The sequence below is a fragment of the Antedon bifida genome, chromosome 11 (genome assembly GCF_963402885.1).
Source record: "Antedon bifida chromosome 11, ecAntBifi1.1, whole genome shotgun sequence".
Taxonomy (NCBI): Eukaryota; Metazoa; Echinodermata; class Crinoidea; order Comatulida; family Antedonidae; genus Antedon; species Antedon bifida.
The window spans coordinates 4518027-4544055 of record NC_136236.1 but is presented as its reverse complement, the minus strand read 5'-3'; the positions used below and the strand labels follow the sequence as shown (position 1 = coordinate 4544055).

The window sequence follows — 26029 nt, the reverse complement described above, 5'->3', positions numbered from 1 at the left end:
TCAAACGAGGATGATGATGGTAATGATGATGACAATGATGATGCATAGTTTTAATAATATTCTCATACTACAGTATGAAAATGAACTTTTCGTCGTCCGATTATAATGAAATTGAAAACAATTGTTCAGCAACATATTTTTGTTGTCAATTAATCCTCGACGCATACATGCCAATAGAGCAATCATACTGCGGATTTATACTGATTTAGAATGTTAGCAGTGGATTCCCAACTATAGAGGGCCACGACGAGATACTGACCGTGTTTAAATGAGCAGAGCTTGCATAAACTAGCGCATTGGATAATCGATCTCACCGCTTCTGTCAACTCACGGGATAGATACTGTAAATAGATTTATACATTTCCCCCCAAATACACCACAAACATATGTTATACAGTATACAAAATCTATAGTCTTTAAAATGAAAAAAAAAATTAAAGTTGAGTTTCATATTAATTAAAATTCAGAATTCAAGTATTAGTAGACATATTTATTCCTTTATTTATTTGAATTTGGCATTTTAAATTTGTGCTATGGGGCGTACACTTATCATTAAAAAGGTGCATTTGAAATACAAAAATATATAAACATTAAAAGAAAACACAAATTCAAGATAAACAATCACCAAACCCCATTCCCAAAAAAATCCCCACTTTCCAACCACGCCTCTATTTGTTAAGTTATACATAATACAATAATATGGTGCATTCCGATTTTCTGAGTCATGGACTTCAGTAAATCATGGACTCTTTTACAAAAACAATAGATTGATGGTCAACATCAAGATTAAAATAGATTTAGGATTATAAAAATATTATTTACAAAATACAGAGGCCTATTATTACCAAAGCTAAGGTACAGGTACATTGCAATCTTTAAAATGTGTTACCACGCAACGCAATGACGTTTACAAGCACAACGTAAGTGATTTGACCAATCACAAGCGATGGATCGTTTGAACTACCGCTTGTCATTGGTCAACTCGTTTACACTGCGCTTACGTAGTTGCGTTGAGCCCTGTGTGAACCAAGCTTTAAATCATGATTGTTACGTAATTATTCATTCTCTATTCTGTAAATATTACAATAACGACAGTCACTTTGTGAGGACAACGTTGCTGTTTTTTAACTTAAACTGTTCGGAAAAGTCACTTTTACATCGCCAGTTTTGGGTACATCAAAATTGTTAGGATTCCCCGCACTTCCATAAACAATCTCTATGCCTGGTACCGTTGATAAGGCATCTGCGTCTGTTCTCGCAACATCTGTAACCTGAAAGAGATCGATGGAAATATTACATTTTCTTTACATTACAGAAAAAGCCCGAGACGGCACTGCTTAAGCTTGTTTCTCACTAGGACACAACGCAAGGACGTGAGCCGCAACCCATGCGAATTTACCAATCAAAACGATGGATTATTCGAGCTGTCGTTCAATTCGCTTACGTTAGGGCTTACATCCTTACTTTCCGACCAAATGGGAACCAAGCTTTATGCTTGTTACCCGCTAGACGGAACGCAAGGACGTAAGTAATTTGACCAATCACAATCGATGGATCATTCAAACTCTCGCTTGTCGTTGGTTAACTCACTTAACATTGCGCTTACGTCGACGCGTTGAGACTTTCTACGTGAAGATACATATGTTCTGTTTCGGCAGCATCAATAATTCGGGGTTTTTCTAACTAACGGAATTAGTGCATAAGATGAGGCTAAATTTAAGTACTTTTTAGTAAATAATAAAGAAGAAAAAAGGAAAAAAAACATGTAAAAACAGTGAATTTTTACGAGAAAAACACAGTTATTGCACATAAAAAACACGAGTAAAATAGTGCGTTTTCTCCATATCAAAACAGTGAAAAACAAAATGAATTATTGCGTATACCAAACAATAATAAAAGTTCAAAACACACAACGTACAATACTGCCTTTAAGTGAATAATAAATGTGGTTTACATGTGAACACACACTAGATAAATGTGAGTACGATATGATAAAGATAAACACACATTTGCCAAGTTTCTTTCTTGTTTATTAGCATTAAATTCACTTTATGACAAATGCTTGCTATAGACCTATAAACAATAAGCTCACTTGCAATAATGAAAATAATTTCAGTAAATTTGCATAGCAATAAATAATTTATATATCAGATAAGTTATATGTAACCATTCTGGGCACATCACATAAAGTTTGATAGTGCAGACAGAGTTTTACGTATTCTGTCTTAGTTTAAACTAAAGCTTGGTTCCCAAGCAACGCAACGACGTAAGACCAATGCAAGTGAGTTGACCAATCACAATCGACAATTCGGATGATGCATCGACGTCGTGATTGGTCAAATCGTTACATCCTTGCGTTGCGTCGTCCAAGTGGAATCATGTTTTAGTTTTTTAGATTGTGAAGCACACTTAAATGAGATAGTACAGTATATATAAAGTATTTCACATAAGTTAATAAATATTTAAGAATTAAACTTAATGAGGAAACTTAAATGAGGAAAAAATTGAAAGATTAAGTCTAAGTGTGAATATGATTACAAAAAATCTTATTGTATGATTATTGATACGGTATCCTGCAGAATAGACATAACCTTAAAATATTTAGTTAGTAGACCTACTTAGTATTACTGTATTATTAGGCTTTTTTTTTAGTAGGCCTAAGCCTAGAAAATCTTTGTATTAAAGGGTCTCAAAGTTGTTGGAGGCAGTACAGTTATTTATGTATCTGACTTGTTGAGCACTTCATAACGCTTAGCTGGAGTTTACACACATTGGATGCACACCATACAAAATAAAGATGCGTTTAAACTCTGGGGTTTTACTAGGCAGTGTGAACTGGGTACTAAACAACAAAAGCTTGGTTCCCATAACGAAATGACGTCAGCACAATGTAAGCGAGTTGACCAATGAAAAGCGATAGTTTGAGTAATCCATCACTTCTGATTGGTCAAATTACTTGCGTTGCGCTTGCGTCCAAGTTATGGAAAATAATAACAGTATGTAATCATATTAATAAATTATATTTGACTTACAGAATTAAGATTATTTACAGTATATATAATAGTATAAAGAGATAACAGAATTTTTAAAACTTAACACTAAATGCAATGAATTGGAATTCTTTAATTCTAAGCACACAGTTTAAAGCAGCACACAATGGAATTCAATTTGTTTTGGGATCATGTAAAATTATTGTATTACTGCAGTAACTGAATCTTTTTCTGAAATACCATATGGATTGAAAGTAGTTTGTTTCAATGTACAAGCATACGGTCAGTATGATTACCTGCTAAAGAAATGCACATTTTCGGTAAATTACTTATAAAATATACTGTTAAAAAGGTATTATTATACATGTTTCCGATAAATAAAATCGTTAAAACATAGTTTTTGTCCAATTAAAAATGTTCCTGATTTTAAAATATATCATAAAAGATTAAATAATATTGCCAAGAAACTCAATGAATGTCTCACTGTATACAAGAGGAAGCAGCAACAGAGAAACTACAAACGAAGCTACATTTTCTTTCTACCTTAAGAGCTTTCCTTAAAACTGCCTCAGTACCGAGAGTAAATCTTTACTTGTCATGTCATTTTCATGTTCATATAAATACACGTTGGGAGAAACTTCAATAAACTTTAAAAAAAGACACTGCAGCACTGTACAAAGTGCAATCAAGCGTGCAATTTACAGTGCGAATGGGGATATATAAAGACTTCCATGGACATGGAATTTGACAGAAGTTAAACAAAAACTCCAAAATAGATATTGAAGATCATGTGATAAAGATGGTTGAGTTGCATAAAATCTAAACAATGAGTTGCGGAAGGCATTCTTCTCGCATCAGCACTTAAAAATCTCTCTAATAATGCTGGTAGGGGGGGGGGGAGGCAGATGATGAAAGATTCCACTATGATCCCTCTATAAAGCATCAAGCCGTCATTTGTAGTGTGTAGTTCCATTTTTTTGTCCAGATGCATGTTTCTCACGTTTAACTGTTGGTATAATCTGTGGAGAGAAATTTAACTTTTAAATCAAATCAAATTAACATTTATTTATATTTTGTCGATATTAATAACAAAAAAATCATTTAAATAAATTAAGAATCAAATACGAAATAAGATTTCACCTGAAAACCTATAAAACAAATGGAATTACGATTGATTTGAACAAATCCAATATTAAATAGAAGCCATTTTCCCACCCTTACTTATTATATACGGTACATCAAAAGGTGAGATCATATGGACATATATATTGTGCAACAACCCGAAATAACACTAGGAATCACTATCAATGATTAAGCTCATTAGCAGTCTGAAATTACCCTTATCAATCAAATCTAACACTGGGTTCACATTACAACTAATTTGTTTTATTTTTAAAATGTGCATCATAAATTTAAGAATATCTTTATGCTATTCTTTACGTTAAACCAGTAATGGATATGTACGTATGCGAAGTTTCTACTTGTTCAATGTAAAGAATTGTGTACAGATATTTAGTGTAAAACCAGATGACAACATTTTTCGAAGATAAATTTCAGACATTTGGATTAGGTCGTCTACGGACCCACGATATCCACAGTGCAATGCCTACCAATACAAAACCATTTTTTTGTTTAAATTAAAGATGTATTGTCCCCCAAAAAACATGAAAAATTAATAAAATCAGACTTTAAATAGGCCATTTTTGCAGTTTTAATAAAGTTTATTCACTTATTTTTAAAAAAAACCTCCAAAAAATAATTATTTCACTTATAAAAAGACAGAAAAAAACAGTTAATTTGAACCAAAAACCATTGAAGTATTTTTTGCTTTCAATTACACTTTTTCAGGTAAATAATGTTTTTTTCGATTCAGTTTTTGGTCAAAGTGAATAACTATTATGTGACATTAAAATGGCATATTCAACAAAAAATTTGTTTAGGGGGACAATATATCCTTAAGATTACAAGAAACGGAATATTATTCAAGTGAGTGGTGCATTGTGGGAGAATAATGTACTAAGCCTTTTCGGGTGGAAAATTATAAAGGAAAAACAAAAATTATGAAGAAAAGAACATTTTAAAAGGATGAATAATAGAAAATGACTGTGCAATGAAAGACAAATCGCTAATATTTCTAATCACATATGGTTAGTACATTCATATTTTATTCAGAATACCCACCTTTAACAACATCATCAAGAAGTGCGCCCTCACGTCGCCTTTCTGAACGTCATTGTAAAAAGCATGGGTGTCCATAAATTGCGAAAAATCTTCTATTGACGTATAGTCTTGTACGAATAGTCATATTTTGTTTTATATTTTCGGTAAAATCATATTTTTCTAAATTTTTTGTTTAACATGAAAATGATTTCCACTGTGCTTACTTTTTATGTACAGTAAGAGATGGACAAAAAAAAATAAGAGACAATCTTTTAGGTTAATAATAGTAAATTAATCTAGTTTTTAATTTTCTTAAAATATTTGTAAAGATATCATTATCTTTGGTAGCGGAGTTGTTTTTTTTTTTGTAAGAAAAATTCCGACATCTGATAGGACTTGAACCCAGGAGCCTGGGATCGGTCACCAAGCTAAATCATCACCAAAATATTTTATTTCTAGTACGGTAGAACCATGTAAGTGGAGACCTTCGGGACCCTACAAGTGTCCTTTACCTTATTTGGTAAAAGGTGAAAAAATGAAAAAATTCATAGGAACCACGCTTTTAATATTTAAAAAAACCTACAAAAAATTGTTTTCCCAATAATAGCAAGCATGTAATAAAATCAAATGTAATTTGGAGTGGATTGCAAACATTTCAAAATCTTGATGAGAAAAAAAAATGTACATTTAATAACCAGAATAAAAAAGTGTAAAACATGCAAAGATAATCTCAGTGACTAAAGCGTTTCCACATTTCTGTGGAAGTAGAATGAAGAAAGTAAACCAGATTCACTTAAGTTGGATAGTTTGGATGAATTTACTAAGTGTTTCTGAGAAGGCTTTTCCATCTATATCACTCTTTCTAGAAAGCCTTTTTACTAACCAATTCACCCCCATATCATACTATATGATTTTCCATTTATTTTGCTCTTCTTGAATGATTTTCGTTGTTGTTAGACGTCACACATCTCACCTCTGTTTCAGACATTCTGTGCGTTTTGAGCAAGTTTGTGTATTGGGCAACATTAAATAAACTGTACCTCTCACACAGCTTTACCACGTTGAAAAATCAGATCGGATCACCGAATTTAAGCAACATTGGGCCTGGTTAGAGCTTGGATGGGAGACCAATATCGGGTGGCGTATATGGAGCATTAGCCATTTGAAATCAGCACTGTTGACTCTTATGGTGGCCCCTGCATCTAGAATCTTTTCCTCTGGTCAAGATGGGCACTAGATGAGAGAAGCCCTTGATCAATGATAGGTGGTGCTTTAAACAGTTCTGGCTTAGTTTCATTCAGACGTCGGCCATAAAACAAATAAACCTCTCAAATATCTCAAACTTAATACATCAAATGCATGCTTAATCTATATAAAATCTACCTTGAAAATTCAGTAATTGTAAAATCAAATACATTAACTTACTTTTGGCTTTTCTCTATGTGTGTCAACAGCTTGAATCTTTAAGGGTATAGTTTCCACTCGACAACCTAAACAAATATTGAAGAAACAAAGTGTTTTCTTCTCTATCTAAATACCCAATACTGTAAATAATTTTCATTAAAGATCTAGTCAGAACACTGCTTTTTTAAATATATGTAAACAAAATAAACTGCATTAGGTTTCCCCAATTGTACCAATTTTTGAATACGTACTCATATTCTCAAAATAATTACTATAAGAAAAGTAATGCAAGTTAGCAATACTAAATGCAATCAAATTGGGAACTTGTTTGTAATACGACACTATTTAGCATTAATAAAGACACAAAATACTTACCATAAGCTACTGGTGTTAACTTGATGATAGTGTGGAGAGGACATCTTAAATATGGTAACTCATCTATGGTTGAAAAAAATAATTAGTCAATATAGTTACTGCAGTAATTGCAATAGAATAATGTTGACAAGGCAATCTAACAACAGGATGCTGAGCTCCTAAGATCAAAGGGTTTATCTGTGGCTGCGAAACGACCAGTTCCAGGCCCCTTAACAGACACGGCACACCGCAGAGAATATGTACCTAGTACAGTACTGTTGGTATTTGTCGCAGCCAGACATAAGATCAAAGGACTGTTACGAGTTCCTATCTTGGCAAGGTGAGCTCAGCATCCTGTTGTTAGATTGCCTTGGTTGACACGATCACTACGCTACATACACATAAATAATTTACACAAGATGTCAAATATGTATGTATGGGGTTGTCATAGACATTTAATTGGTAAAACTTACTTGAATTTTTATCCAGGAAATAAGCCAGCAGACACCTCATTACACCCTGATGGCATACCACTAGAACGTTCTGCTGCCTCTCAAGCTCCTGTAACAATAATAATAATAATAATATTTCATTCCGATATAGCGGATATAAGCAAGCTCTCAATGCGCTGCACATTATTACCCCGGTCATTACTTAAAATATCTTACCATAATAACAGGTTCCAATCTTGCCACAAGATCTTGATATGACTATAAAAAAAGAAAAAATTATTTTTATTTTATTACAAAAAAAAGAGAAAGAAATCAAAATCAACAATCATCAATAGGAGAATTGATTATGTATAATTTTTGTATTTTTACTCTGTGTGATGTAATGTCTGCTTTTTTTGTATTCCAATGTATTAAAGAAAGATTGAAAAAAAAAAAAAAAAAAAACAATCATGCAAAAAATAAAAATATCAAAGAAAATATATATATATATATATAAGATTATCCTTGTGAGACATAAGAAATAGTGGAACACACAAGAATGGGGAAATATATTTTTTCACACTACACCCAACCCCAATTCAGGGGACACCCATATTAAGAAGACTTTGTTGGGTCATGTATCTCACCTCTCCCATAGGATACCTGTAATGGTATTTATCCTGGTCTCTCAGGGCAAACTCTTCCGGATGTTCCGTCTGGATCTCTTCATACGTCATCCCATCACAAACACCCTACAAGAATCAAATAATCAACCGGAAAAATAAAACGCAAGAAGTTTTTAAAATCTGTTTTATTCACATATTTATGAGAATTGGCAAATCTTCCTTACCGCGTCAAGTTCATCAAGCGCCTTCCATTGTTCAATCGGTGCATTTACTTCCGACGCTGTCTGAGCAGTTCGTTTTAAACGACTTGTCCACACTTTCAAATCTTTAATATTCTGCGTTTCCATATAATCAGCCAGTGCTTTCGAGTATAATTCTCCTCGCGGCGAAAGGTCAGAGTTCCCTCCGATTTTTCCTTCTATATTTAACATGCTCTCTCCGTGCTAAAAAAAAATCAGTGAAAATTGTGAGTTCATAGAATGTACCATTGTTGTAATTTCTATGTATTAAATTTGTAATACTCTACTCAAAGAGAAATAGGCTAATATTGGTTTATCCAGGTAAGCTAGGCATGAAATAGATTGGTTGTTTGCATTTAATTTCAGGGTCATGGGTCAAATCTGAATATTCTAGAATACTCAAAAAAACAAAACATATTGGTAAAATAAAAATAATCGAAATGGTACTGGACATGACCAGAGTAATTGGAGTAAAAATCTGAAGATTCCTGGTTTAAAATACTACCGATTTAGACAATGACAACAAATAACATTACTTACTCTTGTGAGATAGATCGTCCTTGGCGTAATATGAATATTCATGAGATAATATACTGCACGACTTTGTAGGTGACCTGAAACAACAAACATACCTATTGTTTCCCGATTTCTACTATAAATTCTGGAAATTAATTTTGCAAAATGTTATCTTAGTTTAGAAGTGATTAACTTTATTAAAACTACAAAATCACCTATTCAAAGTCTAATTTAATTATTTTTCATGTTTTTGGGGGACAATACATCTTTAACTATAATATTGATTATTGTGGACATTGGAGGGATTCTATACCTTTAACTTTATTAACAAGATATCGATCACCAACATTAATTATTTTAATGAAAGACAGTTCGTTATCAAGAGTGTCATCTAGCGGCTCATACGCATCCTTGTAATGTTCTATTCTCTTAATAAAATCATTCATCGCTTCTTCTTTATTCATTTCTTGATAATCTGGACTCGTTAGTTTTACTTCCTATAGAGAAAAAAAAGTAAAGATAATTTAACGTACATAATTTATTTAACATTTGATTTCGGCATGCAAACCTATATATTAAAAACATATTCTTCAATTTTTCTAGTAAAAAAAATTAAATTAATGACAAGCATACCGTTACGTTTGATTGCACAATTTCAGGATCTTCACATATTGACTCGATGAAAAACAGCTGACGGTAAAAAAAAAAAAAATATTTAAAACATTGTTCATGAAAACAATTATTTTTATGCATTTCTTGTAAAAACTCATCTGAACTGGCTAGAGAGAAGCCTACTGTACATCCAGACCAAAAGTTAATACTGGGGATATGCCTGTTTGTGAAATCGGGAGTGGGATTAGACCCGAAGTGGGATAATACTCAAGGATTTATGGTATATGTAAAGCTACCATATATATTTGCTTTTTCATACATGTTATAACTGCCACACAAAAAAAAAATGTCTGTTACAAAAAATATTGAATATAATATTTATTATTATTATTATAGTATTAGTAGTTGCCATCATTGAATAATTTTGTCTTATTTCAAAGTAAATAGTGTGGTGTAAAAAGAATGCAACAGATACTGTAATCCGTCAAGGTTACAATTAGTAATTTGTGGGACACCATAAAAAATAAGTCCTAATCCTAATAAGTACTTTATAAGTGCCAATTGATACCATGGAGACCTTATTTGAGGTTAGCATTCAAAATGAATAATTGATAATATAATATAATATGGCCTGATATGTATAGACTTAATTCAAGTGAAAATGTTTTAGTTTCAACGATTACACAATAAGTCAAAGATGCTCTCCAGGTGGAATGTCATACTGAGATGAAAGCGCATCGTCTCAAAGTGTAGTCAGCGCATATTTATACGTAATTTTACTTTCTATGGACCAGAGATTTCGAAATAAAAGACTGAATGAATGAATATTTGTATCTTCTTAGAGATCCAGTCACTGATACCCATAACATTGTCATTTTTCCATTCAGTTGCTTTTTGATAATCTTTAATATAAATTACTGTATAATTTGAAAATTAAAAAATGTGATGTGCCCAAATACGGTAGTGATATGAGATCATAATGTCCATATATGGGCACATCACATTTTTTTTGTAACATAAAGATTGATAGTGTAGACAGAGTTTTACTCTCCATTCAAACATATTGTTATGTGTAGCAACAGTCTTAAAATGATAACAATAAACATCAGTAATATAATGAAATATTGCTATAGGATGATATTTTAATGTGTTTTTACTTTCTAATTAAGAATATGATTTCAGGATATGCCAAAATGAAAGAACCTCAGAACAATTGAAGTACAAAAGTGACAGTTTCCTGAACACAATGACATTGCATTCTACTAAGATAAGCATTATTAAGCTTACTAAATCTCTGTCCACACTATCAAACTAGTATGACAAAAAAAGGTGTGATGTGCCCAAATATGGTAGTGATATGCTTAAATATGGTAGTGATATGACATCATCATGTCCTTATATGGGGGCAGGGCACATCACATTTGTTTGTCAAATAACGTTTGATAGTGTAGACAGAGCTTTAGGACAAAAACCAGAGAAGGCATACCTTATAACAATGCTCCTCACAAAAATCGATAATAACTTTCCGTCTTTGTTGTGTCGTGTTTGTAGCATCGAAAACCTAAGTATATTTTTAAAATAAACTGTGTTTAAGTTGGAGTCACACTAGTTAGTATACACTACACATTATAGAGTTGTGTTCACACTGAAGTTGAAAATAGTTACAGTACTTAGTATAGAGTTTAAATTGAATTGACTGATTTGATTCCTTTTTATTATTCGTCTAACTTTTCCCTATTGCAAGATATTTTCATAAGAAACTTTTCAACAAAATATTATTTGGAAAAAAATTCACTTACAGCAATTTCGCCATCATTTTCCAGCCACTCTGAGACATCTTTCAAGGCAGCAACTGCGCATTCTCTAGAATTTGTGGAAAATAAAAAGATTTTTATTTTATGAAGGTATCACACAAAAATATGAAAAATTGTATAATTTAAATTATCATACATATTTATATTAGGGTTGCCCATTAATCTATTTTTAGTTTTTATTCAGATACTTATTATAAACACATTTTGACTATCACTAAATACGGACAAAACTTAACATTTTTAATAAAAATAATAATTACTGTACCTTCTTATTTTCTGTGCCTCGGCATTGTCGGGTTTGAAAAAATCGTGTGGCGCATTCGGACCGACCACTTTCCTACGGTATTCACCAACATTAAAAACTAAAAAAAAAGAATATCAGATATTTAATATAATGTCAATGTCCTTAAATATAATGTGATGTCAATATTATTAAGTATTTGGATACTGTTTTTAACTTAAAAGTACTTCTTTCTCCTTTACTGTGTATCTTCTTTCAGTGTATAAGAAAAATCAAAGATTCCATGTACAGGTATAGTATTATATCTTGGTATTGTAAGCATTCTAAGATGCATGCTACAAAGACTGACACACTTTACCTTTGGTGGTAACTCCGACCCAATTCAAATATCTTGTCAGTTTCTTGGCTATGTAGGTCTTTCCACGGGCTGGTAGGCCAACCATTACAATCACTAACCGAGGATTTGATAGAATTGGACATGATGCTAAAACACAAACAAAAAATGTATCAATTATTGAAAATTAATCTTTAATTTTTCCTAATTTACCAATATATATTGTAAGCATAAGGTGTGATACACAGTCATTGTTATGTCAGATACAAGTACTGTATGCGTGTTCTGTGGAAACGCTTAACATCTACAATTTACAAACATTTTCAATAAAAATAAAATTTCTTTTGAATATGCCATTTTAATATCCCATAATAGTTATTCACTATGACCAAAAACTTGAACCAAAAAAAAAACATTTTCCACCAAAAAAAATGTAATTTAAAGCAAAATAGGCATATACCTAAATTGTCTGGAAGACATTGGTTTTTGGTTGAAATTAACCATTTCTTTTGGCTTTTTATAAGTGAAATAATTATTTTGGATGATTTTTTTTCTACAGAAGTGAATAACTTTATTAAAACTGAAATTGCCTATTCAAAATCTGATTTTATTAATCTAAGTTATTTTTTCATGTTTTTGGGGGACAATACATCTTTAAATTAAGACTTATTTCAATCTATTTTAATCTCATTTCAATCTATTGTTAGTAGATCATTTCAATCTACTGTATTGATAGTAGATCATTTCAATCTACTGTATTGTTAGTAGATCATTTCAATCTACTGTATTGTTAGTAGATCATTTCAATCTACTGTATTGTTAGTAGATCATTTCAATCTACTGTATTGTTAGTAGATCATTTCAATCTACTGTATTGTTAGTAGATCATTTCAATCTACTGTAAGTAAACAAATTGTGGTCAAGGTATTGTTAGTATACAATTGTCAAAAGAGAGTTACAACAAAGGGTAAAGATAGGTGTACTACCAATTAATAGGGAGCTTCCGCTGACCGACGGTCAATCAATGTATCGTCGGTCATCATCTAGATCTAGACCCTTCCAAACTGCGACGAGGTGGTGGTGTGAGAAAACATGTACCAACCTCTCTGAATGCACATAACAAATCAAAATGCCATTTCTAAATATTGTTTTTAATTTTAATATTTATTGTTTATAATATACAAGAGAATATATACCGTATATATTCTGTGCCGTGTTTATATAGACTTACTTACTTTATATTATATTAATGTATATATTTTACTAATAATAAAATAATAATGAAATAAAAGTGGGACGAGCCCATACAAGACACACAAAAATAAATCAACATAATATAGTTTTGTTGTTGCAAATCAAAGGTTCCCTGCTTGCTCTACACAATAAAACTGCTTTCACTAAACAAATAAAACAATTATTTCCTCCTCAGTGATATCCTGAACTACTGTCAAGGAAGCTTGTGTTGTAATTAATAATAATACTACAGTATCGACTTTTCCTTATCTTTATCTTCTGGAAAATCTAATGTTAAAAAGCATAACTAGTACAGAGATATATCAATCAAAAATGCTAAACTACTTGTACTTCACTGAATTTTAAATTACTTTAAAAGTGGTTCAACTAATCTAAACATGTCAAATAAAACTATCTGTTGTATTCAAGAAATGCCTGTTGACAGACAGACAGAGCTTTAATATTTCTACATATATTAATATACGAAACTACACATTAAACTTTCTCACCTTTTCCAATCTTAACAATACTTATCTTTCTTCTATCGCTATCATTCACTTTTATAGTTTTCTCCATTTTGTCCAAAGTACTTGACTAATTGAAATTTCGTTTTCCACAGTTTAAAAATCACTCAAATTGTAAAATCAGCTGAATGGTGGGGGCTCAAACTTTGTGTAGTACTAATAATGTCAAACACCGTACGACCACTGCAAACTTAATTACAGTAATATATAACTTGATGCTTTAACTTTTAAAATTAGTCCTGTGTGTAGACATTGCTTATAATAGTGACTGTGGAGCTGCTAATTTGGTTATTATATATGGAATGTTTAGTTATACCAGGAACTACAGCCAACAGGTATTGTACTAAACCAATAAGGCGGAATTGTCTATAAAACTGAATTGTCATGTTTTGGACTAGTCTATTATTTTGACAGGTCAGTATTTACATGGAAGTATTTGTATAACAATTAATACTGATGATCCTCACAGTGTTATATTATAAGTTTGTATGCTCATTCAACCATGCAGTACCTCATTCAATTATTTAGTATACTATTACACGACTCATAATGTAACTTTTATTCTTCAATTCAAGTTCAAGAAAGAGTATTATAATACATACAATAAAATATAATTTAATCATTAATTTCCAATTTTTGAGAAATAAATAACATGTTAATACAGTAACAAAGTACAATATTTTTTTCTACCATCATAAATAGTAGTAAGTACTAAAATTCTAGAAAGTAAAATAACTTTAGAAATATTCTAAACCTGAAATTCAAAACTTTTGGATTTTATAAAATAAAATCATCCTAATCCATTCAAACATATGGAGTGGAACAGATAAATCTATGCCCTAGGTAGGTACCTGCAACTTATGGTGACACGCCCCTTTTTGATGTCTACTGCTGGGAATTTTTTTTTTTTTTTCTGATGTTTATTTCATGAGTTACAATGATTCGAAAATATACCTCATCAAAACACGTCTTTTTTTCATAAAAAGTGAGTTAGTCCATTATTTTCATGTTTCAGTCCATATACTACATGCTATTACGATTATTTTGACATAAGTTTTGTGTATATTGATAGATGTTACAATGGATTTTTTTAGATGTTGAAATTTTGTATTTTTTCCACATGTTTACCTAGCATAGCATAGGATGTTAACGCAGGGATGTATCTCCCTGGTTAAAGAATAGGCCTTTGACGGTCTATGTCGACTCCTTTGTATACATAATATATTTCACTATTAATCACTCTAAATATGTTTTAAAAAGTAGGAAATAAAATAAAACAATGTTTGATTTATAACATTCAATTATGTTTTGGTACCAAAGTTGTTAGAATACAGCGATTTTAAAAGATATTTTTCATTAATAACAATAACCCGTATGAATATTAGTACGCTAGGTTGTCAGTTTACAATGCGGCCAATCAGAGTGCGTGTTTTTACCCAAGCTGGTGTAGATTTGGGTGTGCAAGTATAGTATGTTTGTGAATATTCGACTGAAAGACAATTTGTAATAATTTCGGGGGAGAGGTTGTCAGAGGGTAGGGAAAAAGTTGTTAGAACGTAAATGGGTTTGATTGTTGTTGAGAAGAGGTAGATTCATGTTTGGAAAAATAATAAATTTAAATAATAATTTTAAAACAATTTTTAAGAATATTGCACTTCATTGCCACACTTTTTTTTTCTTATGCATTGAAATGCCTATACTGATTTTTTATGAAAAAAAAACATTAAAAAAATTATAAAAAATTACCATGTTGACGAATTTTAATTATTTTTGTGTTATTAAATTTCTATTTTTTTCCTTCATTTTTTGATGTATGACTCGATCTGTTTCAATAAGTTTGAATTTTCATGTTAGGTACCTACCCTAGGCCTACATACATCATACTTGTCTAATTTAGGCTTATTATTTATATCAGTATATGCTAGGCCTAGCAAGAGCAGTAGAGGCAAGTGTAAGTGACCTGCCTCTACTATTACTAGGCCTAACCTGGGCAGGCGGGTCCCCGTACAGTCAGAGAGGGCTAGGCCCAACAGCAGCAGCCAACAAGGCCTAACTAACAGTCCCACAATGACTGTACACACGTCATGTCAGACTCACACACACAGGCAGTTATGTAATTGTTGTAAGCTGGCCTAGCTAGGTTAGCTAATATAGGCCTCTAGATTATTCAAGAACATCCAGCAAGAGATTCGTTATTACATCAAATTATCATTTACCTGGTCCACCCAAGTGAACAATTCTTTCAGAAGGATTTCGTGCCAAATATGCTCGATCAATTATTCCTTTTTTCACTCCGTCGTGAGCAGCCATGTTGGTTTTGCAGACGGAAGAAAAAGTCACGTGTATTTACATCGCGAGCGCCCCCTACAACAGTCCAGATCCAATAACTTTTTTTGTATTTCAATTCTCTCTCCCCTCATCGCCGCCCGCGTGCGCACGTACCCATCCGGCTCCCGTCCGCGCCGATTCTCACTTTCTAAAATCCGATCCTAGGCCTAGCGCCTAGAGAAGCTAGTACATGTCACGTGCAACTTTTTAGGTAGTAGGTAAGGTATAATAATTAATATAGCCTAAATTATTTATATAATTAAATCAAATTCAGTGCTATATAGGAGGCCTAAAATAAAGACAGACCCAAATAAGTAGGAAGTAATTCTTAAGAATAGGCCGCCTACTATAACTACTCTCACCATTTTGTTGTGATTCAAATAAAAATATTAAATATAATAATAAATAATTAGGCTTTAGCCTATTTTGCTAGAGTGCAATAGCCTAGGCGTAGGATTATTATGAACAGAATGAAAAACGTACGAATATAGTCTAGACTAGGCCTAGGCACATTGTAATTATGGTTTGTTCGATTTCTTTTTAGTGATAAACATCATCAAATCAATTTTGAAATGAATTTTTCAATCCGAAATTGTAAAAAGAGGCCAGGACGTTACAAAGTTTTAAGCTCGATTTTCTGGATGTTCTTAGTATGGTTCGTTTGGAAGCAACATTACGTCTTTATCAAGAAACATTTCGATAATGGTCAGTAGTCTGCCTGATAAATAAATATAGTGTATTCGACCAGTAGCCTAGTACTAGCCTGGGTGCAGTACAAATTTTGCGGGAAAAAAGTATAGGAAAATTTTGTTTTGGTTTTTCTGATAGAGTATACCATATAGAATGTCAGAAAAAAAATCCCCATCCCAGGGTCTTGGGGAAAATTTTTTACGGCACTTTAAAATTTTTGCCTATACAACACACACAAATTCCTATTAACACACACAAATACCTATATAGGGGATAGGGAAAATCAATTAACGGTTTTTGTTACTTGCAGTTGTGTTTTAATGATTAAAATTAGTAGAGGCTTACTTTAATAACTACTTCTCATAGTAGTTGATGAATCAAGTCGATAGGATGACATCATCATGCCAGAATCCAATATGGCGTCCAATTTGGCGGAAAAAACAGGGTATTGCTAACTTCCCGCAAACATCCCAAACCTCCAAAAAACATAGCAAACCCCACCGAACCAACATAAAAGTGATTGAATCATGTAGTGTACAACCACTGGGTATATCCATGTAAAAAAAAATATTAAATTTCTACTGTTAACTACTTATTTTTGGGGTAAAACATACTTTTTTGGTCAAAAATGATTGCTAAACCCTGCAAACCTCCAAAAAAATATAGCAAACCCCACCGAACCAACATAATAAAAGTGATTGAATCATGTAGTTTACGACCCACTGGGTATATCCATGTAAAAAAAAAATTAAATTTATACGGTTAACTACTTATTTTTGGGGTAAAACATCATTTTTTGGTAAAAAATGATTGCTGATTTTTAACCAAAAAATGATGTTTTATCCCCAAAATAAGTAGTTAACAGTAGAAATTTAATATTTTATATACCCAGTGGGTCATACACTCCATGATTCAATCACTTTTATGTTGGTTTGGTGGGATTTGCTATGTTTTTTTGGAGGTTTGCGGGGTTTTTAGCAATACCCTGTTTTTCCTGCCAAATTAGACGCCATATTGGATTCAGGCATGATGGTGTCATCGTATCGACTCGATTTATCAACTACTATGAGAAGTAGTTATTAAAGTAAGCCTCTACTAATTTTAATCATTAAAACACAACTGCAAGTAACAAAAACCGTTAATTGATTTTCCCTATCCCCTATATATTGGTATTTGTGTGTGTTAATAGGAATTTGTGTGCGTTATATAGGCCAAAATTTAAAAGTGCCGTAACAAATTTTCCCCAAGACCCTGGGATGGAGATTTTTTTTCTGACCTTCTATATGGTATACTCTATCAGAAAAATTACAAAAAAATTTTCCTATACTTTTTTCCCGCAAATGTGTATATTAACTGTTCTGCACCCAGGCTATACAGGCCTAGGTCTACTCTAAAGACTCTACACCTAGGCTACCTAAGCCTATAGTCTGTTTTAGGCGAATGATCCCGCACCCCCAACATCATACAGAATACAAGTAGTGAAAAAACCGCGCGCAGCAACAAGAAAAACAGATTAGTTTAATAATCGAATACACGTCACCTAGGCCTTCCTAGTTTGAAATTGAATAGATACCTATTATTTAGGCCTAGGTACCTACCTACCTACTACCAGACAATTGTATTCAGCTTTATCTACTCAAACTCCTTGAGTGCTCGTTTAAAATCAGCGAAATGAGGTGAGCTGAACAGAAATATTAGAGTCGTAGTAATTAATAGTATAGTACATAGGCCGCGCGAAATTAGAAAATGAAAAATCATTATCGCTATTTAATCAGCATTTCTTATTTTTCTTTGACAGGTCGTCACCAGTTAAAGTACAGATACAGAGCACCAGTGAGTTTACATTAGATATTTTTTAATTAATAATTTATTAAAGTGAAAAGATGAAAAAAATGAATAAATTACTATTTAGGCCTACTCATTCCTCGGAACTAAATAAAAACATCAGCAAATAAAAGTTTCAAAAACAATATTTAGTAATCTCTATACTTGGTTTAATTTGCATATCAAACATTGATCCAACTAAAAAGCCTTGTTTCTCTATTTGGATGAACCAGTTTGTATATCTATGAACTGAGGGTCAAAGTTAAAAACAAGAACCGGATCTCTATAGGCTTACTACTGTCAGTAAACCAGCCCAAACCGGATATAGGCTTAGCTCATCCTATGATGTCTATGAATATTTATAACCCATCTATGTATCTAAGGCGCGTATGTGCGAACACCTGTATCTGAAATATGGAAATACTATTATGGTAGGCCTAGCTATACTGGGGTTAATAATACGTTGTGTTATTCTTAAAGGACTGGTCATTTGATGTTGAAGAGATGGATCGAATTCAGAAAAAGGTGGAAAACGAATCTGCATGTTTCATGAAGCACCCAGAGGACGTCATGGACAAGTACAACTTTGAGGTTGCTCAACAAGGCAGACTGACACTACTTCGGCACGAGTGCAGTTTTCGAGCAGATGATGATGACACCAAGTATGTTCCAAAACACGTTCCGAAAGACCTGAATCATATTCTGGTAGTCGATTGTCTGCGTCTGGTCTTCTGCCAGGTTCGAAAGGTATCGTCTGTCACTTGGAGAATGTCTTTAGAAAACACTGCAAAGAAACTTGGGTGTGGTGCTGTCCGATTATTAGGTTCTTACTCGAATAGGGAAAAACGCGCGATTATGCGTGATTACACAAAAGCAATTTTTGTTCGTGAGCCAATAGAGAGGCTCGTTTCCGCGTGGCGTAACAAATTCAAAAGAGGCAACTCGTATCAAATTGTCTATGGACCAATGATAGTCGGAAAATACAGGCGGCAACCTCTGTCAGACGATCGTACACCTAGAAAGCACTATGATAAGTCAGATGAACTGAACATAACTTTCAAAGAGTTTGCAAGCTTCATCATAGACCCAGATGTCAGCGTCACTACTGGTGCTGACATGCATTGGCAGGATGTCTACACCAGATGCGCTCCCTGTGACGTTAAGTATAACTTTATTGGTCATTTTGAGACAAGATCTATTGACGCTCCAATGCTATTCAAGAAACTTGGTGCTGTGGTACCGCCTGCGTTTGAGAAGAATCACACTTCGGAAACGCTCGGCGTTCTATTTCGAGAATTGAGGAACTTTCCGACAGAAATGGTTATGAAACTATATACGAAATATTTTGTAGACTATAGGTTGTTTGGGTACCCACGACCGAACTTTACACAAGTTTAAATAATTACCATTGATACTATACCAAGTAAACAAATTCCATCAAGTTTTCAATAATGTGACGCGATTCTGAAATACCTATGTTTTGCGACATGCGCTCTCCATACCGCACCACGCATGACTTGACGATCACGTGTATTAGAAACAACCCGTATGTTTGGTCTCTTTGGACGCGACGCAGGTGAGTTGACCAATCCAATCTCAAGCGACAATCCGTTGGTAAATCGTTGGAACCACGTTTTACAGAAACAAATTGTTACTAAAAATAAGATGAAACGTTTATAAGATACTTAATTTCACCGATTGAATCTTTCTAATCATTTGAATTAAAGAATTAAAGTTTGTTCAATCTTTTCAATGAGGTTATTGTACTTTAGTATTTAACATTTTGCTTAATTATGTATGCGGAGCGCTAGCTGAGAAGCCTCACGTGGAACTACGGTGTTTATGCCACGTTCTGTAACTTTGTCTCCAGGCTCAGATGCGGATTTCAGTCTCAAAATCTTGTAAATTTTGACTCTAGATATATCTTAAGGCTGTTTTTCTCATGATTTATTGTTTTTCTATTTGCCTTAATGTGTTGTTCCTTTGTACTTTCATAACAATTAAACGGGCGTGAACATACAAACTGCTTCCTTGTATAGTTATTCAATCGCAGAGTATGTTCTGTTATCGCAGCTCTACTTAAAACGCAAAAAGGTGTTTTAAACAAAATAACGCAACTTAGTATCCGTTATTAATCTCACAGACAAATCAGAGGTAGATGCCTACACTGTAAACATAGGTGGAGCTTTAAATACGTTACGTGTTTAGTCTAAACGTGTTTAAGCGTCTACACTCCTATTGTACTTGCTCCACGTGTTGAGCATTCAATGTGTCACGTACGAGATCTATCAACTTGTTCAGCAATCAACACGTTTAGCAAAGCAATCAACGTGTTTAGTCTAAGCACGTGTTTAAACATGTACTCGTATTGTAATTGCTTCACGTGTTTGGAATTCAATGTGTTACGTACGAGATTTATCAACTTATTCAGCAATCAACACGTTTAGCAAAGCAATCAACGTGTTTAGTCCAAGCACGTAACGTGTTTAACGTGTACACTCGTGTTGTATTGCTGCTCCACGTTCTTAGCGTTCAATGTGTCATGTACGTTACCGTTAACAATCAACATGTTTAGCGTATTAGTGTTCAGCTTGACTGATAGCACTATATTATCTACTATAGTAATTTAAAGCTCCGTGCATGTCATCCTATTTCTTCTGTGAGATTGTTAGATTTAGTTATATAATTCGTTCATTTTCCTTTCGCAAACAAATGCCCACTTCTGATTGCACTGTGTATCAGTGAACTCCATCCTCGGTAAATTCCAGAGTTGCAGACAGCGGTCATTTGGGTAACTCGTTGGTCTGTTAGTTGACCATCGGATAAACCCAAGGGCTGAGTCGTCCACGCAGGTCCATTCTCTTACCTATAATATATAGATGAAAATGATTATCAATTTAACGCCATTAATTGCTTAAATAAAAGGAAGGGAGAAATACAACTGCTGACACTATGCGGAAAAGTGGAAGGAAGAAGAAAGTCGTCGTCAACTTTTGACATATCTCTCAACAATTAATTAACACTCAGTTCATCAACAATTACAATTTTATTGAAACTGTATATAACAGGAAACTCTGTAGAACAATGGTCATCAACGTCAGCAACCAGATACGATACCAGAAGAATTGCTTAGATGGAAAGTGTATTGTATGAGTGTTTGAATAGGCCTACAATAAATGTATTCTGCATTCGTTTATGAGCTTCTTTACGGTGGGCCTAAGTCTAATGAAATTATAAATAGCCACATTTCATAAATAATTGGTAATAATGCCACAAGACACGTGACATTAAACACACTTTGGCAGTATCCTATCGTCAGAGAGACTGAGACAAAGAACTATGAAATAATAAAGACAGTCGTACGCAAACATCCAAACAGAATATGGAACTTTCCAATTGAACTTGCTAATAACGTAGGGCTACATAAGCGCTACAAAAACGACTAAATTTCACTAACCTGACCGCTTTTTCTCCGGCATCCTATCCACCAAAAACTCTGTCTATCAACCATATCGGCATGGGCTAGGACAAACCCTGCCTCTTGTTCATCATTTAATAACATAGGCCTACATATGCTACAAAAACGACTAAATTTCACTAACCTGACCGCTTTTTCTCCGGCATCCTATCCACCAAAAACTCTGTCTATCAACCATATCGGCATGGGCTAGGACAAACCCCGCCTCTTGCTCATCATTTAATACCGCCAGAGAAGCTCCCTGATTGAGGCTGTTACAAATTATTATAGCATTCCACCATGATGTTTGGTAGTCACGTGGGCTGAACCAATAACATGAATTATTATAACGGATCCACCCTGTCATACGGTCACAATATAAACCTTTTAAAGAAAATAAATCAAAATATTGTGTAATTACAACCTATTCCAATATTCGAATAAAATTTTATACGCACTGGTATAAAATATGAAAGGTACAGCATGTTGAATTTGTGCTGTAATTTGTTTTAAAACACTTTACAACCTTTTGCTAAATAATATCTAAAAAAGTTGATTGTCCAATTATAAGATACCCCTATGGTTTGCATAACCAATTACTAACATTTAACAAACTGAACCAACATCCGACGATGAATTTCGTGACTTTTTAAGGGAAAGAAAATACCTGGAAGATTAACGAATTACTTATATGTTGCTGAACTGAACAAAATTGATGTATTGATTATACGAATGCACTTTTGTCGAATGTTTTTCCCTGTAGCTGAAACTAACGCTAGGCCTACCTGCGTATGATTAATGTAATAATGGCTATGTATTATTCATTTTCTAGCTGAAGAACTAAACAATTCTAAGAATGTACTATTGCAATCATTATCTCAATATTATTAAGTAACTGATTAAACTTGGATATTGATTGTATTCATGTCGTGGAAAACACCAAATAACTGAACAAGAAACATCAATCATCCACACAAAGAACATTAAGCCGTTATTTTCTGAAACTCAAAATGAGACCCCAAAAAAAAAAAGAATTACGCAAAAGTTTGAAAGAAGTTGCATGAAAACAATGTAGTTAACAAGGTTCCAAATACAGAGCTTCTGTGAAACTTGTGAAGACTCATTAAAAATTACAAACGTTGCCAAATGAAGATGAAAAATAATACTACTGTCGCTAATGTTCATATTTCTAAATTCACACATGTTTTTTGATATTTTGTAAAGTAATGTTTGTGAAGTATAATATTTCGATAGTTATGCAATATACTTAAGCCCTGTTTACAACAATACACGTTATGCATGTTATAAAATGTGATGTGCCCATATATTCAGTAAACATAAAATTTACATTAACATCTGTGTATATTACTTACAATAAAGTGTTTATAAACCATTTATTATTTTTAGCTTGAGGCTGTTTTTCACAAACATTTTGAAAAAACAATGATTACCTACCATCGAATTTCTAATTTATTAATCTAAATACTCATTAAATTATTCAGTAAACATAAAATTTACATTAACATCTGTGTATATTACTTTTACAATAAGTGTCATTTATTATTTTTAGCTTGAGGTTGTTTTTCACAAACATTTTGAAAAGTGATTACCTACCATCTAAATAGTCATCTAAATATTTTTATATTATTTTATTTTATTTTAGATATATATTTCTACATATCCCTCAGTCAAGTAAACTAGCAGCATCGTATTAATGAGAACATTAAGTCAAAAATACCGATTGTAAGAAGATGGTAACTTCAGAAGATGAAGGAGACATTTATTTAGTGGCAATTTTAGGCCTAGCTATCATATTAAGTGATAAGGAAGCCGCTTACCTTCAGTGTAGACATGCTTCTGTAATTTCTTTATCACTTCAGTTTGTAATTCCAAACGTTCTTCCAAACTTTTAATCTTCTCTTCCAATTTTAAGACATTCAAACTCATATTTGAATAATTCTTCTGTAAAGACCTGACCTTCTTATGACTGCTGCAACGTCTATCATTCTTTGGTACACCGCAAGTGTTTTCCGACACCGCTAGGGAAGACACTTTGAAGGTGTACGAGCAGGAATCTTCAGCTTTTCCTGGGCTTGGAGAAGAAACTGGGGTAGACGTTAGGTCATCTGTATCTGCCTCCAAAGTGTGTACTTTCGTCTCAGAATTTCTTCTACTTTCTCCGCGTTTAATCATCAAGCAGTAAGCTAAAATCCATAATCTAAAACTTAAATTCATTTTCAATTCACTAAAAATTATAATTCTCTACAAAATAAAAATGCGGCGATAGAAATCACACAACTGCGAAACACCTTTCCCGCCTGGCAGTAACAGCTAATTTACCTCCGCGTCTTAATGCATATCGCATTCATATCCCCCGTCCAGTGATTATACTGATTGACTTCTATTATCATAAGATATATGATTACCATCTAATGTACCTGAATGGATTCTAGAAGTTCGGTTAGTAAACATAACCACGTTTTTATAAAGTCTCAAATATCCACATTCAATCAAATATTAATTTGGAATATGATGATGGAGAAATATTTATCGCGTCTATCGGTGAGGACTATGACTGCTGTCTGAATAAGATATCAGAGGAGAGTGAAAGTATGTCGTAGTGCATTTAACATCAATCAAAGGATATGTATTTTTAATACATCAGCGAGAAAGAGGAACGGTTGTAGTAATTTCAGGGGCGAATTGACTATCATGTATAAGACCAATTGTCGTGATATAGAAGAGGCATTCTATATTTATTACTGAAAAACAGTGAGGCATCTTCCTGGCATATATTGTTTTACGGAGACTGTATAAACAATGTGACAGTTTTACGTGTCTATAAATTCAAATCATTTGGTAGTACAGTACATAGTACAGACTACTATCATGTAGTTGATGAGAAGGAGAATATTAATTAATTTATTTATATATTGCCAATTTAAGTTTTCTAAATGTGGTAGAATTCTGACATATGGTTACTGAGAATAACAATAGTCAATAAAAAAATGTTATGATGGGTATGTCTTTTGTCTACTGGGATTAATGTATTTCAAAGGCTTTGTATTGTACACGTAATGAATATGCCCGTCAATAATGTTAATTAAGAAAAAGCAGTATGAAGTAGTAAAAGTAGAAATTGTAAAAAGTGCAAGTGAGTACTGCAGTTCTAAAGCATAACGTAGTTTTGATGACGCAGGGCCCTGACACAGATCGAATGTCGATGTTAGACCTCCCATAGACTATGTATTTACAATCATGGAGGAATTAGTTCATGGTACAATCAGGGAAGAGTTAATAATTCTTCCCTGGTACAATCGCGCCTGCAATAATTGATTTCAACCGCAGAGAGCGAAAACCTTAAACTTTGCCTAGGTCCGATCTTAGGCCAATGTTTTGTAGACAAACAATGAACTTCCGGATCTGAAAAGCAATAAAGCGTAACGGGAGGTGCTTTGAATAATATGAATAGCTGCTACGCAGCAATTACGTCATAGTAATTATTGTGCTATTACAAAATAATTGATAATGCAGTATTAAGAAATAAAAACTGTATCATCATGTTATTATTTACAACATATTAAAAATAATACACACAAATTAATTTTAATAACCTTAACATCATAATGCATTTTAATAAACAGCTATTTAATTATACAATCTAATATCTCAATAATAATATAATAAAACACTATTCGTGTTAATGGTGACGTCACACAACGATAATGGTAGTAACGTTAACGAAACAAATAGTTCACAAAATTTCAACACATGAAAATACGTTTGTACTTATTATTATTAATAACAAAAATATATTTATGAAACACACGTGACATTTTAGAAATTCTTTTCAATATCGCCGTGCATTTGCATTAAAAAGATGCAAATATGGCATGATTATCATACATAAAATGTTGAAATACTTACGAACGTCTTAAGTTGCAATCAAATATGCATTTTTTTATTGATACATTTCTGTGAAACGATACTGTGTTAATGTTATAGTTGATTGAAACAAGTTTTTATTAATGTTGTTTAGTATTGCGTAATGTCCCTTTAAGCGCAACGCAAGCGAGTCAAGCAACACCGAGCATTTTACCAGTCAAAAGCGATGGATTATAGCTGATTCATTGGAGTTACAGTGGTGTATTTCGCTTACGCTGCCCCTACCCAGCATGTATTCATTTTTTATATGATGATGACATTGAAAGCGATAGTGAAGATGAGGATGACGATATGATGATGACGTTGA

At 33.0% G+C, this 26029-nt stretch overlaps 3 protein-coding genes across 8 annotated transcripts in view; 1 reads left to right on the top strand and 2 right to left on the bottom strand.

Annotated features, from left to right (window-relative positions):
* Positions 1 to 433: 433 nt before the first annotated feature.
* Positions 434 to 15793, bottom strand: LOC144856277 (6-phosphofructo-2-kinase/fructose-2,6-bisphosphatase 1-like). 3 transcript variants are annotated; one of them, XM_078714224.1, is made up of 15 exons: positions 13464 to 13573; positions 11746 to 11871; positions 11412 to 11508; positions 11132 to 11195; positions 10819 to 10893; positions 9354 to 9410; positions 9034 to 9217; positions 8745 to 8818; positions 8190 to 8408; positions 7987 to 8091; positions 7577 to 7618; positions 7382 to 7469; positions 6930 to 6992; positions 6576 to 6640; positions 434 to 1271 (listed from the first exon to the last, which is right to left on the bottom strand). In XM_078714224.1, exons 1-15 carry the CDS (start codon positions 13528 to 13530, stop codon positions 1125 to 1127), a joined length of 1473 nt encoding a protein of 490 aa, XP_078570350.1. In that variant the 5' UTR covers positions 13531 to 13573; the 3' UTR covers positions 434 to 1124. The 3 variants fall into 3 exon arrangements, with proteins under 3 accessions (XP_078570350.1, XP_078570349.1, XP_078570351.1); XM_078714223.1 differs by lacking the exon at positions 13464 to 13573 and adding an exon at positions 15695 to 15793 and having other exon boundaries at positions 435 to 1271; XM_078714225.1 differs by lacking the exons at positions 434 to 1271; positions 13464 to 13573 and adding exons at positions 2018 to 4009; positions 15695 to 15793.
* A 568-nt stretch (positions 15794 to 16361) lies between these two features.
* LOC144855822 (carbohydrate sulfotransferase 11-like) lies at positions 16362 to 19847 on the top strand. The gene is made up of 4 exons (XM_078713764.1): positions 16362 to 16511; positions 18295 to 18329; positions 18801 to 19722; positions 19761 to 19847. The coding sequence occupies exons 1-3, from the start codon at positions 16379 to 16381 to the stop codon at positions 19716 to 19718; spliced, it is 1086 nt and encodes a 361-aa protein (XP_078569890.1). The 5' UTR covers positions 16362 to 16378; the 3' UTR covers positions 19719 to 19722; positions 19761 to 19847.
* Positions 18469 to 26029, bottom strand: part of LOC144855830 (lectin BRA-3-like) — a 53303-nt gene continuing 45742 nt past the window's right edge. For 2 of the 4 annotated variants that reach the window (XM_078713776.1, XM_078713774.1), the window contains exons 2-4: positions 23616 to 23981; positions 21923 to 22161; positions 18469 to 21186 (exon numbers count right to left, since the gene is read on the bottom strand). In XM_078713776.1, coding sequence (XP_078569902.1) covers positions 20995 to 21186; positions 21923 to 22161; positions 23616 to 23970 — 786 coding nt within the window. In that variant the 5' untranslated portion in view covers positions 23971 to 23981 and the 3' untranslated portion in view covers positions 18469 to 20994. Of the gene's footprint in view, positions 21187 to 21922; positions 22162 to 23615; positions 24542 to 26029 lie in introns of those variants that run through there. The other 2 variants (XM_078713775.1, XM_078713773.1) reach the window with 2 other exon arrangements.